Consider the following 21,348-nt stretch of genomic DNA (forward strand, 5'->3'; position numbering starts at 1 on the left):
AAGAGAGAGAGAGAGAGAGAGAGAGAGAGGGAGAGAGAGAAAAGCAACGATCTCAAACTTTTCCTCCAACAAATCTGGGAAAAATTTTGATTCGAAGGCTGAGAAAAGAGATAACATAGATAATTGACAGTAATATACATTGTTGTGGCATTACACCTGAACATATCTGTACATTTAAAATTTAAATGCTCCGCTTTAAACCGTTATTCCCCTAATAAGCAATTAAAAAAGGAGGCATTAGTTGGAGTGAAATAGAAAGGAAACGAATGAGTAACAGAATTGAAAAGTTTAATTTCAACAAAAAAAGTCAAAAATTCCCTAATAAAAGTTATTCTTCTCCCAAACAATAACATATAAAACATATGATTCACTTTATTCTAACGATCATAACTGATATAAGGGAATTAAGGTAAGTATTGATCAAAGATAAATAATATAGTTTCGATGAATTTATATTCGACGCATTATTGAAATTGTAAGTCTTAAATTAAATTAACGGCGAAAAATAGCTCACGCAAATGTAAGAAGTTAAACTGTTGGTCGCGTAATAGTAAGGTGATTAGAGATATAAGAATTTTCATTTCGTTTTAAATTAATTGAAAATATTTAAATTCAACATGAATTTAAACTGTATATCCTCTTTCAACCTTTTAACGATCAGTATTTTCAAACGATTGGAAAGTTGGGAATCATTGATTGCTGGGAATTTGCAATTAAATTTCTAATCCTAACGGGAAATGATGGGAAAATCGAAAACAATCAAAGTATTCTAATTACGGTGAAATATCATATCTAATATATTATTATTGCGTGAAAGAATCTCTGAAGGATGACAATAAAATATTTCATTTTATTTTTTGTTTAGAAGATGAGGAAAAAAAATGAGAAATAGTCTAGAATCTTCCGGAAAATTAGTTTCATTGAGCCTTAATTTCTCAATGAAATAAAATATAAAATAAACTGCATGACAAAAAATTTTTTAAGAGAATTTTCCACCTAAATATTATAAAATATTTAGTAGAAATAAAAGAAATAACAATTAACCTGAGATTACCGAGTGGTTTTTTCTTTAGTATTTGTAAATGCAATTTCATAACTTTCATGAGTTAATATCAATTGAAGACTAAAAGTAACATTAAAAGAAATAACTGATGTCATATCGTAAGTCAGTATTGACAATGATGATGAGGTAGATTAATGAGGTCAATAATTGTTGACAATTAAATTTTCCGCCCAATTCTCCAGTATAATAGATAAACGGAAATCAATTTAACAATGCTACAATTGCAAAAATTAACAAATGATGTATGAAATGAGGAAAAATGGGCTGTAAACGAAATCTGAAATCGTTTTTGCTATATCCCGCTGAGTTTGTTCTCAATCGAAATTCAGACCTCTGTTTCCGTTTGTTTGTCCACTTTTTTTTCATATGATATTGATTTCTGAGTAAAAAGGTGAGGAAAAGGAAGAGAATCAAAAGAAGCGATCAGTTCCGGCAAATTTCTGAATTTTCAACTTTTTGATGAATGGTCGTCGCAATGCAATCATAAAAATGAACAATTCACTTGCATAAATACTACGATACATATATATATATATATATATACCGGAAATTCTATTTGGTTTTTGTGCCTTTTAAATTTCAAAATAACAAATAGTACAATGCAAAGTGGAAGAGAAAATTTTTGCAACAAATTCAAAACCACTTGAAATAAAGAAAATTATAAGCCAACACTATGAATATTTGAAAGGAAAGATCATATTCATAGAATATGCGACATTTGAGTTTTTATAATAAATGATATATTTTATTAACATTGCCAGTGATTATGGTACAATACTGAATTATTACAACAACGATCCATTTCTTTTTTCAAGCCAAGTTTTAATGGCACAAAGTAATTCATAGATTTATTCAGTTAAGACCAGTGTTATGTTGAGAAACATGAAAGCAAAAATTTCGATAATTTTCACATCTTTTAATTTTTTAAAGAAAATGAAAAAACTACTTGTCTCATCTTTTCGTCTGTATAATACTTTGACCTCTTGTTATGCTCTTTAAAATGCATTTTTTATAGATAAAGTTGAAACGCTTTTGATTGTTCAGTTGTAAGAAGAAATAATTAGTTACAATTAGTTATCAGAAATAATTAGTTATCAGTTCATCTTCAAAATCTTACTTGAAAAACTTATTGAAAGAATTAGCTTGAAAGGAATATGAATTGATTTTTCGTTTTGTGAAAGTTCAATGGAACTGGAAACAATTTTAATTTTCTTTATTAATTCTCTCATCTTTCTCGTAATTATTTCAATGTAATTTTTCCCACAAGTGAATGCTTTAAATAAAATAAAATAATATTTATATGCATTATTTTATTAAAATCGTCCCAACTTTTGCATGAAAAGTTCTAAGAATTCCTAAAAAAACAATGAAGAAATCACAATTTCGATATATATCAAAAGATAGCAATATCGATTAATTTCAGAGATAAATTAAATGATTTAAAATATCATAAAATGACTGTTCCCACCACGAGGAAATATCGGTATGAATCGGATAATTATAGGCGCTCTTTTAGAATGCATCTCAGTTCAAACCAGGAATTACCAGCGGATTGCAATGATGGTATTCAATCTGCTCATATAATCTTTGATTGCAAAACTTATTGCAAATAATTGTTAGAATTATTTAATTATTAGATGAATTTTATCGACCGCATTTTGTCTCTTCCAATGGTATCTATAAAAGGCATTTCTATGAATTACATACGAACAGATAAAATGATTTGTATCATTCTTTGATAGCTTTTCATTTCATTTTTGTAAATTACAACACCTCTTAATTTGATTTCAAATTTGGAGACAATATTACCTTTCCATTAACATTAACTTCTTTACTTTGAGATGTTTAATATTTGGTCAGCACAGTTTGTTTACGAGAAATGCTAGAGTATCAAGGTATTTAGTGGAACATTGCAAAATGACATTCATATTAAGGTAGTATCAAGAAGGCAGATAATAATTGGCAAGATCAAAGATTACAAATTAGCGGTAGAAAAATTAGCGGAATAAATTGAACGGATCAACCTGCACTGGCATTATAATCTCTAGAAATCTTACTGATTCAAAAATCTCGACAGATTATCAAAGTTTCTAAAGAGTTGCTATTTCTGATTAGGATACCATTCAATATTCTAAGTAGTAGTTCGATTCAAAACATTGAGAAATAATAATAACCACAGTGACAGAGTTATCATCTTAATAATTGGGTCAACCCGATGAAATAGAAATATGATGGATTAAAATTAGCAGGAAAAATGATACTATATCTTATGATATCAAGGAAAATGAAAAGACAATTAACTGAGACAACTTGGTCAACAAGAATGACTATGGATAAGACTATTTATTAAACAAATTGATTTTATCAGAGTGTCATCAATTCAATTTACAATGTCATCAAAACTTAAAGAATTTCGTGACATAATTATAGCTTTGAAGAAACTGAACCTTTTACTTGAAGGAACTGAACCTTTTACCATTGACAGAATGGTAAAAGGTTCAGTTTCTTTCCAATCAATCGAATTAATATTATAATAGCATAGATGTAGATATGAATGAGTTCAAATATAACTCATCCATAATGTGAAATGAAATGACATTTTAGTTTGAAACGAAACTTGCGAAAACTTTGAAAAAATTCCCTGAGTTAACATGAATTGCATAATCAATTCTTCATATTTTAGAATTTTATTTATTCAAGATAATACTTTCACATTAACATTTTGCATTGCGAATTCCTTCATCTGATAATTTATCATTTTAGTATTACATTTCAGGTGGGTAATATAGTTAGTGTGATATCACGTACACAGAGACAGACAGGCAGACAGACATGCACAACCTAATTTGTAAAATTCTTTAACGAAATCCTTTATCTTACTGCATGAAAGTCAAAAATTTGAATCGAGCCAGACGGTGGTTATATACGTACCATTGCTCCGTAATTCACATATACTTACCTTGTGAATAAGGTTATTAAACTTATCATTTTTAACGGAATGTTGTAAAAAGACTTTTCAGGGAGTTCTATGATTTCTTTTCCCCTTTTTGCCAAAAGAATGAAGTTGAATCACAAGAGTGATTCTTTATTCATTTAAATAAAATCAATTTTTCAAATTTAAGTGCAATACAAAGATTATTTTTTCCCTATTAAAGCCATATATTTACTTCCCTGCAAAAGAGAATGACATTCTGTTTATTTGTAAGAAAGAAAAAAGCATCGTTTACGAAAAATAAACTTAAAGTTTATTTTTGCAATTGACTTTCGGACATTGTGACCTGTCAACAATTACAAACATAATTCTTTAAAACAATAAAAAATTCATGGAATGATATGTGTCAAAATAAGTTCCCATAAAATCTAAGCCAATGAGTTATGAGTTTTTCATTCAAGTCCTAATTAATATCAAAGATTCACACTTTTACGCGATACTGAAGATCCTAAAATCAACTGACAAACCATTCTTTAATACTATGTATTTCATTCAGTCAATTGTGGAATTTTGAAGTATTCCTTAAAATAATAATCCACAGTTTTCTTCATAGAAATGCATCTGAAGAATGATCTGCTTAAATAAAGTTTAAAATTTGACTGCAATTCATTTCGAAGAAAACCAAAAAAGTTGCTCTATGAAAACTTTTCCTATCTCGCTTCTTTTCATTCATTTTAAGAACATTAAATTTTCAAGAAAAAAATTTTATAACCATCAAAATATGGAATCATATTTGAAAAATTAAGTAATATCAATTTGAGCACTTCAGTGATTCACCAGTAGTTGCACAATATGTTTAATTATAACGTAAGAGTTGAGTACTGAAGGGATCGTATTTTTGGCAACGAATAAATGGAAGCTGTTGGTGGCAACAGATGGATACTGGATGGGAAGCATCCAAAGTAGGGATGCATCATTGCGCTGTTTGCTGATATACGATCCGTTGGATTCAACTTGAATTAAGCTAATTTTAAAGACATTTTCAATAATCAAAATTAAAAAAGTAATTGAGAACAAAGGACGAGAAAACTTGCAAATCTGAATTTCATATTTAAAGAAAAAAAAAGACCCATTAAATCCTAAAATGATAGCTTTGGTAGATAATACCTGTAAAAAATGTGATAGCAGTGACTGGCCACTTTTCAGTCTCACCAAAGATCTATGTATTTCACTCCAGGGTAATTCTCGATAAGGTGGATAAAAGCTCGGTGAATAATGCGGTAGCCTCAGCACTTCAGGCCATTTCTTCGGATCAGGAATACCTGAACAGAATTTTGTATCTTTCCTAGTAAGAGAGTCAAATAAATTCAAAATATTCTTCGTTAGGTTCTTACCCCTAATACTAAATATTCGATCCAACTGATCGGTGACATCTTTTGTACCTGGAAAAAGAGCCATACCAGTGCACATTTCAGCGAATATACATCCGACACCCCTAAAATATTTCCAACTTGTACCCAACAAATACCACCCGATAATTAACCGGAGCATAGTAAAAGGTAAGCTCTTGTAAGTTTTCACAAGCAACATTTTAAGAAATTTTAAAGGGTGAAAGATTAATAAAAGAAAAAAAAGCCAACCACAAATCGAGAGATGTTGAATAATCCGTTGAACCGAGCAAAACATCTGGAGGTCGATACCTAATAAAAATCTGTTTTAAAGTTTATTTTCTCATTTCACAATTACCAGTCGGATCATTCATTTATTGTCAGCATTTAATTTCAATCTTTTGATAAAGTACCCAATCCGGATGCTAAATAACGACGGCGATAAAGATTAAAGCTACAACATGGTTGGATATAACAGCGGAAATTTCACGTAAGCCAGAAAGACACAATTCATAAAAAATATATAGCTTGAATCAATGGGGCAGATGGATTTAATGTTCTAATTGATTGCATTTTGCTTAGAAAACTAACATGCACCCACTTTGAGTCAATGCAAGCATTAGCTTGGTTAACATTTATTATTAAATTTTGTTATTATTAAATTGATATTATTAAATTTGCTACTTTGTCAATTTAAAATTTGACAAAGTAGCAAATTTACCGGAATTTCATACAGTTTAGAATAAATACTAACCACAATGTCACTACTTCATGTGAATAAGTTCGACTTGGCACTGATTTTGCACGAGCTAAGCCAAAGTCAGCCAATTTCAACTCACCATTACCATTTAGTAACAGATTTTGCGGTTTTAAATCTCTAAATGGAGTAAAGATGGAGTAATTAATTCTAAGGTTAAAGAATCAAAAATTATTATCAAAATCCATCCTGAAATTTCAATTTCTCTAGAAAATTTGTACTTTCAGAAAAAGAAACATCAAATTGACCACGAAAAAAAGAAAAACTTGAACATTAATGGTTAAAATGCACTGATTGCATATTTGTACCGATGTAAAATTTTCTTAGAATGGCAAAATGCAAGACCACGAAGTAACTGAAATAAGAACAATCGGACTTGCATCTGTTCTAGTCCAGTACTATGCAGTTCCAAATATTTGCTCAAATCAGTTTTCTGTAAATATAAAACGATTGATTCTTTACCAAATAGGAGCATTCAATTGACCAAATACTAGAATTTAATTTTCCTAATTAATTAAGCACATATCTTACATGAAACAATGCGGATTAATTTATGAATTGTGGGTTTTAATGATTACTACTTAATTAAAAATGGGTACATTACGGAATAGTTGATATGATCCTCTTTACATAATATATTATAGCTCATTCATATATCATATATCTTCATTTATCACGTAGTTCATATATCTTTATTATAGTTCATTTCTAAATCAATAATTGAGGTATATTGGAAAGGTAGCATTTTATAAATGCAAATCAGCCTACCATATATTCGAAAACAAAAACCAATGAATTCTGTTCGTGTACGATATCGTGTAATGTTACAATATTGGAATGTCGTAAAGCGCGCAATAATGATGCTAAAAAGATGAATGTTATAGATGATAAAAAGTCATTAAGACTTTCTTGTTTAATTAATATAATTACATGTCTCCTTATGGTAATGCATTATCCCTTTTCTCCTCTCCGTCTTCTCATTTCATTTCTTTCAATTCCTAATAAAAAAAAAGATGTCGATTACTAAATTATTTCCCTCAAAAAAACTGGGAAAAATGAAAAAAAAATCTTTTCTTAGAAACTGAAAAGACCGGAAAATTTCGTTGTTTTCGTTTTCCGAACAACCGAAAATTTTCGTCATTTATCTGGAAAATGAAATAAAAAACAATCTAAAGCATATTACGGAGAAATGAAATGGCATTATCATCATCAACATCGCTGCTTTGAATCATATGTGAAAAAATGAAGATAAAATTTCCGAACAGATGTTAAAAAATACTTTATCTAACCTTCTCGTATAGCAGTGAATGGTAATCCTTCTTGATTATGAATTTTAATTTCCTTCAGAGCAACAATACTCCCATCGCTTCTGCAACTGTGCCTATTCAGGCTTGGAAACAATGTTAATGAATCTAATTCTTAATAAGTTTTTAAATTCGTACTTGAATAAATTAGTGTGAATTTTAAATTTCAACTTAACGTCATTTCAATATCTGAAATTTCAACTATTTATCACTTAGCATCAAAAATAGTCCATCATACATCAGATATCCTTACCTGCTTTCGCATTTGTAAACGACAGCATAGCTACCTTCGCCTAATTTCTCAATGCGTCTATACAGCTCGCTAATATCCTGTACAGGCATTTCCTGAAAATTCATCCTTCTAGAATATCTCAAAGAGAAGGAAATTTCACGGTAACGATTTTGCTACAGAGAATTAATGATGAAATGAAATTCAGTAGAATATATAACGTCTTCAAGTTGTTTTTTATTCTAGATGAAAAGTAAACAGTCGTATTTATAATCATCTAACAGATTGAAACAAATGGTTAAATATCATAAGTAACCTTCAGAAAGCTAACTTTACATTCATACATTACAAGTTTCCTTCAGAAGGTTGACTTAGCATATATACAAATCCCCTTCAGAAAACTGATCTTAGCCGTGTCAATGTGCGCTACAACGTATAAGTTAAAAACTTAGACGACTTGGAATTGAAAATTTATCTGAAGGAAAAGCTAGTATGGCGCAATTACCCTAGGCGGAAAAACTAAAGTATTCGGATCCAAGTGTGCCGACCGTGGCCTCCGACGACGAACAACTGATGAGCTACGCTTTTCCTCCATCGAGCTTAATGTAGACCTAAAATACTTCCGTAAAAAAGGATCATAAATCCAAGATTTTGGTGAAATGGTATGAATATTTATGAAATTATTACATCCTTTGTTGAGGATTTCTAAAATTTTCAAGACTTAAAAGAATGAAATAAATTATAAAAAAATCCCTGTTGAAAAAGAAGTGAAATTTCAAAGTTCAAAATCTGCTAATAAAAAAAAAAAGCATTTCTAGCAATACATACCGAGGATCGGAAGTAGATGATGAGCAGCAAGGATCTGGAAAAGCGGATACAATGCAATTATTGGTGCCCGAACGCGATCGAGTCGTCCGAAATAGGTTGAACAAACTTCTAAAAAAATAAATTCATTGCAATAAACATTGTCACTTGTCACTATCATAACTATAGCCTTGTCGAAGGGAGATACAGGTACTTAACATTATCATCATTAACGTTTTTCACTGACATCGTCAGTAATTGAACTGCCCATTGTAATTATCATTATCTTAACTGTTATCATCACTACTACCTTCGTACTATGACTTTTGACTGTTCCCACTGATGCCTGCATACGACCAGATCAAAAATTCGAAGCACTATTGCTGTCAGAGAAAGCAACGTATTTTCCAATTGAAGAAGCGAAGATAATGGAAGAAGGAAAAGAGGGAAAATAAAATTAAAAAGGTTAGAAACACTTGTTACTTGCAGAGTCTGCAAGGTACTTTAAGAAAAAATTTGAGGTATTATTGAACTAGCAATAAAATGGCACTAAATCGTCGAATTTAATATATAACTTTTTGCAGGCACTTGTCCTAACAGTTGTAAATTCCTTTAATCGATCGAAGAATCTTAAGATAATACAGTAGGTAGAACGAAAATACCTGTTAAAATGAACAAAGCGGCAATTAGCAAAGTAAGTCTTGAGAAAAATTCCCATTTCAACATTAGTATCAAATAAAATGTCGACCCATTTTAAGTATTTATTTTCAATTTCAACCAATCATATATTTTTTTAAATTTCCAATAATAGTGGAAATCATTGAGTGCGCTTCCTAATTATAAATGGTTACCTTGATGAACTCAAATTAGATGACTGCCATGATTGCGCCATATCATCATTTCTCAGAGTGGACGAAACCGTTAGCAATGGTGAATTGTTATCATTTTTGGATTGTACTTTATCGAGATATTTCTTGTAAACACCAAAAGTGTTAGCACAAAATTTTCCCCTATCAGTATCATTCTCGCTAATCCGATCATCTTTTTTATTATATTTTTCACGTTTTCTTGATTTTCTGGAAGAAATAGAAAAGCTGTTTGAAAGACATTTATATGATACAAAATGATCACTGTTTAACAACTTTCATCTTTTTAAATTTTCATTTTAGTAGCATTAATGGAAGAAGAAATTTTTGCAATTTAAATATAAATACAACCAAAATATTAGTAAATTTGTATAGCTGTAATGGATTTTTGATTGTAGTTCACTTTAAAATTTGCTTATGGAATAAAAAATAGAAAATAGGTAGTATGTAATATACATTTTTATCAGCGCGAAGTTCGCGTATACAAAAGAAGAGGATGAAAAATAACCTTAAATTGAAAAATATGGTAGATTTTCGAGACGTAGGTGGAGTGACATGTAACACGACACGGTGTAAATTATCGGAACTTTTAGAATTTCTCACAATCGACAAATGTCGCTGATTGAGGACCGATAATGAGCAACTCTCTCGAAGTTGTGTTTTTCTAGTATCAACATGATCACGATCCATGTGCGCCAACCATAATCCTAAAATTTGATCATTCCGAGCACTGATTTCTATCGCTATAATATCTTTATATGCTATTAAACAATTATACTTATTTGGTGCATAGTGTCATTAACTTAGTTCAACTAATTCGGGAATAATTCTACCCAACCTTTTCCTTCTTCCTCTTTAACAATCATTCAGGGAAACATACTTTCCCGGACTTTTACTACGAAGAAATAAAATATGTCTTAGATTCTAAAGTATTGCAATAATTTAAAGTTCTTGATACTCTCCGAAACATTGAAGGAAGGAAATGCCGGTCGAATTTTACCTTTATCGAGAAAAAAAAACATCTCTTCTCGACCATGAAATAAATTGATAATCAAAATAATAAAGAAAAATGAAATTTAAACACATTCTATTTTCATTCATTTTTCTCTACAAACTAAAATGGTATAGATGTGAAAAATGAATAGTCAGATACAGAAAGCCCCAGGGAAATACATTTATATACAAAGTGATCCACTGATGGAGACAATATCTGTCAATGAGATCTATTGTGTCACATCACTCTAATTAAAAGCTTAATAACTTAGTTCAGTCATTTAATTGTCCGACGGACACCCTTTTCATTTGCTTACTTCTCAGGCATTTTCATTCTTTTTTTTTTTCATTCATTGACAACTGAATATTTCTCGACATTTATATGAATGTTTCAGGAAATGAGTAAAAATAAATCAGTTTGGTAAAAAGAACAAAAAGTAAGAAGTATTCATAATTACTGTTTATCAGATTATTGAAATATGCAAAAATAAACAAACCTATATGAGAGGTCAATTTACTCCACATAATGCCTTTTGTTTATGAAAGAAAGTCGAGGAAGATGGAGCGATCTGTTTTAAAATGTGAATGATAAGCTGAATAAAAAGGCGTAACTGACTATCTGACTTCCCATTCAAAACCATTTTTGTTGACTAGAGAAGCATGAATTTGCATAAAATATACATTAACCTGAAAGAGCGCTATAAAATGAAGCACATGAATTGATGGACAGAACTGAATCAGCGCAAATATGCCGAAGCAGCAAACAAGTAAGGCTGATTAAGTACGGATTAAATAAAATAACTTGGACTTGGAGACTGACGTTATGGGGTCATGTACTGCAAGCAGATGTTTGACAATGAAGAGACAAATTATTGATGACTAATGAAGCAAAAAAGGGAAAGCCCTTAAGAAGTATGAACCATTTTTATGTTGTCATAAGTCAAAACAATTTTCAAATTATAGCTATAAATTATTTGCAAAATACTTTTAGCAATTTTCACCAGAATTTTGCTACTATTATTTAAACATAACATAATCTGGAGCTAAATTTGAGGAAGTTATACAACAACGATGTGTAGAACAAAGAATTACTTCTTCTTAAAATTGCTTTAGAATATCATTCGAATTATTACGTTAATTTTCACGTTCACGCTAATTCTCATAGTTTTTCACGTTGGAATATTGCACGTCAAGCGCAATGTGAACGATTTGTGAAAATAATGCAACCTTAAATTGAAACATTGAATTGACTTCAGTGTTTCACTTCTTTTTATGCTTCATATGCGTAATTTTATGCGAGAAAGTGTTTATTTTTTGTACGATTTCGAAATTTCCATTAAATTGGCTTATAAAAGTAAGCAGGAATATGGAGAAACGATCCATCCCTTCCTTACCAATATAACATCACATTTAAGATAAAATCACATTTCCCATCTCTAAACCCATAGTGGAAGTTAATTCTGGAAACTTTTTTTCTTTTTTTTTTGCATATTAAAGCAACTCATCAAGTCATTCCTCCTTTTCACCACTCATATACGGTAATGCTTTTAAAGCTTCACAAGCCTAGACATCCATGTAATCCTTTATCTTAATGCTTAATTATTGTCGAATGTTTTTAGCGTACAAATATTTAATAATAATCTCGGAGATATTCATATTGAAAATTGAAATACCAGATGAAAAGATATGAAACAAGTACGAGTGGAATAATGAAGTGATGAAGGTACATTTTATCCTCTTCTCTTGTCTCCATCAAAAACTTTTTGACAAGAACTCCGATCGATATCATAAATTTTCCTTTAAAATTTATTATTTTTTCAAGTTTCGGAAGATGAAAAGTTCAGGATATTGTACATGCAGGAAAAATGTGAATTGCTGAGAATCGACCTAGGCATCAATTTACTGCTTTGTTAGGCACCAAATTAATGGCCAATAATTTTGAGATGTGAAAACAAACCAAGAATATAATGTTGTGTAATTGATTAAGACTAGGCTTAACAACCGAACTAGTAGCCAAATTGGCTTCTCAGTTGAAATCATAGGCTTCTTCCGAGCAATCCATCCACGGATGGTATTTGCATCACAGTCTGTCAATCTAATCATCTGTGTTTCATTAAAACCATTAAATTCTCAACATCCGATGATCCTATGCGGAGACAGTCATCATTAAAAGCGGATGGGAACTATATTAAAATGATAAGAGAGCTCAAAAACATCAATATATTACTAAAAATGATAAGATATTATCAATCTTTTAATAGTTTCGTCTCACAAAATCAAAACAAAAATTACCGTTTATAAAACGATTTTAAATTATATGAAGGATAATTTCCGAATATACTGATAAGATTAAAATTGAAATTAGATAAAAAATAACGAATTACTAATAGAAATACTGGTAGCTTTTCTTAAGTCAACTGTGAAAGTGTCTGAAATTTCTGAAAATTAACTCTATCACCAACTTATCAGTATTAAATAAAGGGACGATATAGCAATAACACAAATAATTTCTTAAAAAAAACACAACGATAAGTGTAGGAAAAGCTGACATAGCAATTTCCAACAAACTGTCAATTAGTGCGACATTAGAGCTCACAAATGTCATTTGTTGAAAGCAACGGCATTTTAACATTTGCTCGAATTATAGTTCTAACAAAAAAGTATAATGCTTGATGAAAATCCTGAAACAACCAATATTCGGGTTACGATGACATTAATTCCCCAACTGTCAGGGGGTAATTATCAACCAGTGCAACGCATCGGATGGAAGAAAACAGAAACAGTACGGAGGAGAAGCATACGAATACAATCACGGGTTGACAATCGGTCTTTTACCCTCTCCATCTTCCGCCAATTTTCCTCTTTTCGATTTTCCTTTATATGTTCCTCCTTCCGCTCTTCACTGAATGGGCGTCATTGGAATAACAGTGCACAACAACGATCTATCTATTCATCCCTATTTGGCGATTGCTGCCGCCATAGCTGCAACCGCCATTACTGCTGCATTTGCATGGATATTTGCATTCACAGAGTGACATTACATGCGACAGTAATATCGGAAGAGAGTCCTTGAAAGGAACAGAGAAGCAACAAACTATGAGTGATCTCTGCCAGAAGACAGGTACAACATGTGTCCTAATGATCTTTCAACCTTTGTTGCTTAAAGAGGATTGAAATTGAAGGATGAAACAGACATAGCTGTTGTCTAACCAAAGCATATGGCTAACAGCTTAACAACCAATGCAAAATGCTTTGAGGGTTAACATCGATTGTTGGCCAATCTCTCTCTCTGGTTCTCCAATGAGGCTATCTGTCCAACGTCCATATGCTCCATCACCAGTTGTCGTGTTGCACAAAGTGACCGAGCGATTCTGACAATTCTTACTCTGCTGAACAACAAATAAAAATTTGCATACTTTTCTGTCTTCACACTAATTTAATTCGTTTCGTTTAGATTTTCGTTTCATTTGGATCTTTTCTATCAAATAAAACACTTTTTTTTTCTTTTTTTGCGAAACACTTCAACGAGCAGTTTTGTTTGATTTTAGTTAAAAGTTGACTAATTGCTCGAGTTCACTTTCTTGTTGTCCTTTCATTTATATAGCTTTCTTCTTTCTCTTCTCTTTTTCATTCATTGCCCAACATTCCAATACCATATTCACCAATAGAAATTTTCCCATTGTTCATCTTCAAGGCTGAATGCGCAATCTGATTCGGGGAATCTGCTCCCGTGTTCGGGTTCTGGTGAGCAGCAGCATTCTGTTAACTTTGTCACTACATTTGGGTTACCCATCAACCGTTCTCACTTATCAGTCTATTTTTTTCCTACTTCGTTTTTCTTTTTTTTTTTTTGTCCAAGATAAATGAATTCTGACAGCATTTTCCGAACATTTGTGTTCCTTCTTAATGCATCATAGTTCCGGAATAAAAAAAAAAAAGAAGGAAAAACTCCTACACTTACCTTCTCTGTCTGAATCATTGTCCTTGTCCCTATCTGCATCTCATAATGTCGAAAGTGACAAGACCGCCCGTTATCCTACCTTGGATAAAATCCACTTCATCCTTCACATCCAGATTCTTATCAAAATTGAATTGACCTTCACGTTTTTCCGACACATAATCGATCACATTTTACTCCGCTTCTTTCTGTCACAATTTTCTTTTTCTTTTTGTGAACATCGGGCGTTATCATCATATACAGAACTGGGTCATTATGCTATACAATTTGATAACTGATCTAGACAAATCCTCACAATGATAGCAGTATTACAAGACGAAATTTTTTCAGTTGTATTTAATGGGCTCTTCAAACTTTAGCTAAAACTTATGGATTTCAAAGAAAGAAAAATCATAAACCTTTGAGGAATATCTCGTAAGACTAGACTAGTTTCGGAGGATCAAAGAATATACTAATCATTGCAGCAAGTTGGTGACTTTTCAAAACTCAGAAAAATGTGGCAACCAATAAGAAAGAAACCAATTCAACATTTTAATTAGCAAAAGTGAGGAGGACTGTAATTACAGAGTATTTACTACCTCATTCGTACATTAAACTAAGCAATGCCGCCATTATATATAATTAATCAGTAAAGCTTGTTAAAAAAGGGGAAAAAAGAGGAAAAAGGGTTGATGGATATTGTGTGAGTTCAGGAAAAAAAAAATATAATTCAAATAATTACTTTCATGGTTTTACAGAATGATCAGAATACTCCTTTATCACACCTCTGAATACTTTCATAACTAAAGTAGAAGCAGAAGTCTTCTCGATCTTCTCTGTCAACAAAATGTTAGAAGCAATGGCGGACACGAATGGTACTTGTGATATTACATGCATTCATTTTAATCCTTTTCAAAATAATCCCTGATATGACTCTTTATACGATACAAGATGTTCATAAGATTCTTTGTCATAATGGCTCATTTTCTAAATTACTTAATTTGTCTAATTGCTTAGTTAAGCTGTTGTCTCCACTAATACAACTTACTGCTTGTTTCTAAACTTTCCTCTCATATTTAACACCCATTAAAAAAAATTGCAAATAACCTTAGTTTTTTAGCCTTTTTTCAATTGATACCATCCTTTTGGCATACTTTTTACTTTGCTAATAAGAAAGAGTTATAAAAAATTTTCTAAATGGAAAAGTATTCATGGAAGATGAAAGTTTGGAAATTCAAAGTTTCAACTTTTCCATCCTTAAAACGAATGAATTATTATAAAGCAGTTCTACACTACAGCTTCTTCCACTTCAATTTTCTAAAAGAGAAAAGTTCGGAAGAAAATTGAATTATTTGCCAGTTTGACCATTTGCATTCGTACTTTCGAAGTCATTGAAAAAAGGAGACATAAGTGGCTGAAGAAGAATGTCTTACTAAAAAGCTTTGTTAAAATGAAATTTATTACTACAAATGGGAAATCTTTGGAAAAAAAAACATCATTAATGGAAATATATATTCAGTTGTAAGGATGAAAGTCGAGCTATGTGGGATATTTGTCCTTTTGTTAAAGGATAAGATTTATGCCATAAAGTGTAGTCAGCCTAACCATATCATGTTATGACAAGAGGAACCTTAAGGCTAATCATTTACTAGCTAGTAAATAATTTCAAGGAATCTAAAGCCTGAGGACCGCCTAAGGAATTGAAATGAAAGCCAGTTCTGAGCCATTTTCCTTGATATACTAAACCAATCTTAGAAATTATGTACAACATAATGTTCTATCTAGAATCTATTTATCATACTACTGTTGAATTGCGTAAATATCAATGGTTCCAGCACAGTTATTTCCAAATTTTATGCATCCTTATTAATCTTCTGGGAGACAGCGGGAAATCAACTTTCACAAGAACTTCCTATCATTCACCATCACATCCTAAAATCATGAGAGATTAGGAAAAATGCTTACTTAAGTAATTAGCTTACCGCATTTCATCATCTTCTACAAACTTCAATGTTAAACTATTTACTTTACTGATAAACATTCATAAATAAAGGCTCTCATAACAGAACAAAGCTCTATTTCCAGGATTACTCGGGTCTTTCCTAAACACAACATACCCCCACCCCCCGCAGTATAATGTAATATCGGGTAATAATACTGAACACTGTCAGTGGAAGTTCTTCCAGTGACAACATTCTCTTTACAGGAAATAGACTTATTCGATACAGCAAATGCCAGTGATTTATGTTTTGCTTAACAGCTGCTTGTGCTTCCTTTCAAAGTAACATTAGAGCTAATTTGTTCACTTCTCTTGAATTATATTATTTCCTGTCAACTTTTCAATATGACACAACCAATAGTGTAGTAGTAGTAGCAACTGATGCAGTGGTAGTAATCGGTTGTGGTAAGAGAAGTAAATGCAAATTATTTCACTTTTTCCATCCATTATTTCCTATCATCTTCAGTCTCTGTTTAACGGCTGTTGGAGACTTTGTTACCAGAGAAAACTACGGCTGAACCTCTTGGCTATTTTTGACCCTTCACTCCAAACAAGCAATATGGAATCTTCTCTCTTCAGGCTTTCCTATTTCAACTCTTCTTGACCACTCCCCATTCTTTCAATTTCCCTCGCATCTATTGGTCATTTAGTATGTTTGCTCCTTTTATAACACTAATTTTGGTCAACTACTCTTTAAGCAATATTAAAATTTAAATTTGTCGAGTTTGGAAAGCCTTAAATTTCCACAAAATCATTACAAAGAAGCCAACGATATTACGCACACATACATGCAAACGGAAAAAAGAATTTAGCAGTAAAAGAAACAAGTTAGGATGTAAGGTATTTTGAAAATAAGAAACAACAGATGATTGAAATCAGTTCATATTCTTGCTAAGATTCTTATTCCAATTTAGAATTAATCAGATTCACCTCCCACATAATACATAGTCTTTGATATTAAATTATGATTGATTAATTGACCTTTCTAGCATTATCGTCAAGTTCCTAGTAATAAGCGTTGTAGCTCTGCGTAAAATGTCGAAAGTTCCTTCAGTTTGATAATGATTAAAGAATAAACTTCTTCCAAAGAGTTCACCGGGTCACTTCAGAACTTACCACTTTACTGACTTCTGGAATCGTTTTAAGTACGCTCTTAATAGTGATATACGATTGTAAGAGTATCCAATGATCTTCTTCGAATATAACTTTCGAGATCCTATCAATCAGACTATTCCATTTATTCCATGGAACAATTAGACTATTGCTAATTAAAATTTGCCAACAATTATCATTATTTAGCACTTTTTAAAAAACCTCCTGTAAATAGGACCATTTTTTCACATGAAATTAAAAATTAATTTGCATTAGATGAAGAAATAATAAAACAAAAAACGATAAGCAATAAAATGAAATGAAATGTATATGAATGAAATGATGGAAAGATGCCTTTAAAAGATTTCTTTTTTTTCTGTTCCAATCGAGAATTTGGTATTACTCATTGAACCGAACAACACCGCCATCCATTCGCTTCCTCTATCATTTCATCTATCTAATATGCATATTTTCAATATTTTAGAGTTCTAGAATGCATCACAAATACTTAAATATTTTATTTACTAATAGTGAAAATGGACAAAAAACTTAGTAAATGATAATTCTACCAAGCTAATTTGCTAATGCTTCCAGATATATTTTCATTTGCAAAACATTTAATACAACAGCTAAGAGGATATTTTATTACGAGAAAATCTGAATTACAAAACCTATATCTTACTTTATTAACTAATTAAGTGAGTGGCAATCCCTTTGCTATTTTGTTGAGATAATCACTGAGAGTTCATTTGCATCACCCTTACCTTATAAATGGATCAGACACATTAGGTTCTACCATCTGATGGAGATGTGAAGGATAATAACGGCATTAGATGAGGAAATTAACAGTCCTCTTAATACACTTGCATCAACTATCATAGGTCAGATTCCATCCTATCGTCAATCACTTATCTTTAAAATGAATGAAATGGGTTTAGTGGAAGGAACCAGAAGAAACATTCCAGCCATTATTTCGTTTGTTTCAATATGAAGCAGGAAATTACTCGATTGATAAATCATTTGCTGTTTGGTTCCGGTTTCCGTTTTTTCGTTGTGATCCATTGGAAGTGTAGTAACAAAGTATACCATTCGTCATACACATGAGACATACATCTTCTAGCAAGCTAACATACAGATGACATACACAAACATGCATGTTGCTGTTCAATTCAAATGATTGATGACCGTTGTAAATCGATCCAACGTTTGGTCCCAACATGTCTGTTTGTGCCAATCTCAGTTACTTTGAAATCATCATCATTAGCTCTATCTGGGAAATGCTTCAAAACATTCTATTGAAATCATAATTTTCTATCTTTTGAAAATTTCAAATTCAGTGAGATTCACTAAATAAGATGACAGATTGATCCACTAATTAACAGTGACTCTAATTACCACGTAAAATTTAAATAATCCTAAATCTTCTTCAAATATGCGAGAAATTTAAATGCGAATAAGCACACAAAAATTTTTGTAGAGTAAATAAACTCAATTACAGCCCACTATTCATGTATGCTTACGTTTACATACACCCACATACGTTTATGTGACACGTCCACACACGTTTGCATACACCCACTCAAATAGTCATGCAATATCACTAGATTCTTTATATAAACAGTAGCAACAATAAGAAAAATCTCAGGAAATAAATCGGTAGAACTTTCTTTTTCCCTCATACACAGAGATACATACACACAGAGACACAGACACACAGACAGACATACGGGCAGACATATATACACAGAGACATTCACAGACATAGACATACACAAACATACACGAACACCTACGCAGATTTCTATAGGGCAAGTTGTGGAAGTGTAATGTTTCAAAGTAGCGAAATGTAATATGGTAAATGTTTAACTTAGAATAAGTTAGCAATTAATTAAGACTTTCAGTTGAGGGAGTTAATTAAGACGAATACTGTATCGTCCAAGTTTTAAAGTTAGAATTAAAATCGTGTCAGTACACAGTATTGAAAATTTAAATTAAAGTTGAAATTCAGACTAGAAAAAGGCTGTCCACAAACTATTCCTGGATCACACTATGAAACTGTACTCTTTTTCAGTTTGAAAAAGTTCGAAAAAGCTGATCAGTAATAAATGGAAAGAGGGAGGAAAAGAGAGAGAGAAAGGGAGAGAAAGCAAGAAAAAAGAGAGAAGGAAGGAAAGGAGAAAGGAAGAGAATGATTTCTCAATATAAATGAAAGGGAAATGTAATTTTATTGTGACTTCATTTAGAAATTTATTTCTCAGACGTAAAGTTAAAGTTATTTCTCAGAGCTTTAAAATTGCCACCTGCTCACTGCAAAAAAAAAGAAAAAACGCTAAAACACTATTAAATTTTATTTAAATTTGAAATGGTTTAAATAAGAACTTAAATTTGAAATAATTTAAAAATAAAATTTGCCCGACTTGAAGGTAAAGGAAACAATCTAAGAAAAACTGAAACATTGAGTAAAAAATTAGTACCAAAATTAAGCAGAAAAAAAAACCTTTCCCATACTTTTTTCTTTTAGTTGAAATGAATTTTGAAATATTTATTGCTAACTTTTTTCTTTATATCATTTCTTAATCAGAACAATTATTGATTTCTGATTGTCAAAGCTTAATTTTGATGAGTATGAAATTTGTTACTGATATCATAACTGGTATTAGTCATACAGGTGAACTGTGTATAAATTATAATCAAATATACAAGATAGAAAAAAAGTGCGAGCAATGGGTGATTTAATTTGAAGAGTAAGTGAACTTAAAATGAACAAAAAATGAATTTGAATAATATAGTTTGAATTATGAAACAAGAGGAAGCAAAAGACGTGAAAATTAAGCAGATGAAAGTGCCACTGGCGAGAGATAAACAAATTTAAAGGTTTTTCATTTTTCAAATTATTTATTGGAAAACTAAGAGGTACTGAATGAAGAAAGAAAGTGAACAATAACAACCAATGAACATCTATCTATGAGAAATTAAATTTTCTGTTTCTTTTTTAATAAGGCATGCAAAGAAAGTGACCAAAGATAGAAGAGAGATTTAATGATTCCTGTCCGAAGAGATGATGCAACTATACGAGATTTTCTCTTCTGCTTCGAATAAATATCAGATATGATTTTAAAATTTCAGGAAAAATCCAAAATTACAATGAAAAGATGGAAATTTTCAGTTTATTGAAATGATTTAATGCTCGGTTTAAAGCCATTAGCTATTTAAATTCAACAATACCAACTTCTTCAAATATATTTTAATGCAAATTCACTTCTAAACAGATTGCACTAACCCAAAAGATTTGCAAGAATTGAATGAATCATTCTGGACAATATACCATTGCAGTAATTAATGAATAGATAGTCCTAATTTCATTTCATCTCTTTGAAATTACTCATATCATGAATGTTTTCAGGAAGGGACGAATTAAATTTGAGACTTGAAAATCAGTATTTTATTATAATGAATCAATAAAGCAAGCCGTTAACTTAGTGTTCTTTTCATTAATCCATCACTTAATGGAATTACCTTTAGAGGGTAAAACATAGATATGGAAGGCCAATCAATCAATTATTGGTCACGAATTGGTCGATATCAAATCGTTTCGACCGCTTAAGAAAAGCAGAGAAGAAGCAACTATTCCTTAAAATTACAGAAATCAAAAAATTTTTCATCATTTTTGAACTCCACTATTTGCCGAGCAATAACAGGAGGGAAAAAAAAACGAATAGCAAATGAAAAACTGATGGTTCTGACACAATCAGATGACACACATATCACAATTATTACGGCGGTATATCCCTAAAACTTCTTACTAGTTCAACACTGACTACGTACTGGTTCGATGCTGACCAATCTTGCTCAAAACGGTTTCAACAGTCTAATTAATGGATGTGTTCATTAGTGGATCTCTTAAAAATTTAAAACACAGCCATTGTAGAGCTCTGTTAATGTTAAGCGATATGTTATCCACTTGGCTTCATATAATTCATCAAA

At 31.2% G+C, this 21,348-nt stretch overlaps 3 protein-coding genes across 3 annotated transcripts; 1 reads left to right on the plus strand and 2 right to left on the minus strand.

Moving 5' to 3' along the window:
* Nucleotides 1-4,855: 4,855 nt before the first annotated feature.
* LOAG_03241 (CMGC/CDK/PCTAIRE protein kinase) lies at nucleotides 4,856-10,033 on the minus strand (the record flags this gene model as incomplete). Its single annotated transcript, XM_003138778.1, has 13 exons — nucleotides 4,856-5,008; nucleotides 5,163-5,317; nucleotides 5,390-5,490; nucleotides 5,636-5,695; nucleotides 6,138-6,260; nucleotides 6,449-6,573; nucleotides 6,909-7,003; nucleotides 7,430-7,509; nucleotides 7,698-7,789; nucleotides 8,179-8,284; nucleotides 8,502-8,609; nucleotides 9,329-9,553; nucleotides 9,852-10,033. 13 exons carry the CDS (start codon nucleotides 10,031-10,033, stop codon nucleotides 4,856-4,858), a joined length of 1,605 nt encoding a protein of 534 aa, XP_003138826.1.
* A 2,968-nt stretch (nucleotides 10,034-13,001) lies between these two features.
* Nucleotides 13,002-13,409, plus strand: LOAG_03242 (hypothetical protein; the record flags this gene model as incomplete). The annotated part of the gene is made up of 1 exon (XM_003138779.1): nucleotides 13,002-13,409. One exon carries the CDS (start codon nucleotides 13,002-13,004, stop codon nucleotides 13,407-13,409), a length of 408 nt encoding a protein of 135 aa, XP_003138827.1.
* A 5,124-nt stretch (nucleotides 13,410-18,533) lies between these two features.
* LOAG_03243 (hypothetical protein) lies at nucleotides 18,534-19,127 on the minus strand (the record flags this gene model as incomplete). The annotated part of the gene is made up of 2 exons (XM_003138780.1): nucleotides 18,534-18,644; nucleotides 18,885-19,127. 2 exons carry the CDS (start codon nucleotides 19,125-19,127, stop codon nucleotides 18,534-18,536), a joined length of 354 nt encoding a protein of 117 aa, XP_003138828.1.
* Nucleotides 19,128-21,348: the final 2,221 nt, after the last annotated feature.

The sequence above is a fragment of the Loa loa genome, assembly GCF_000183805.2.
Source record: "Loa loa unplaced genomic scaffold supercont3.19, whole genome shotgun sequence".
In the NCBI taxonomy this organism is placed as follows: Eukaryota; Metazoa; Nematoda; class Chromadorea; order Rhabditida; family Onchocercidae; genus Loa; species Loa loa.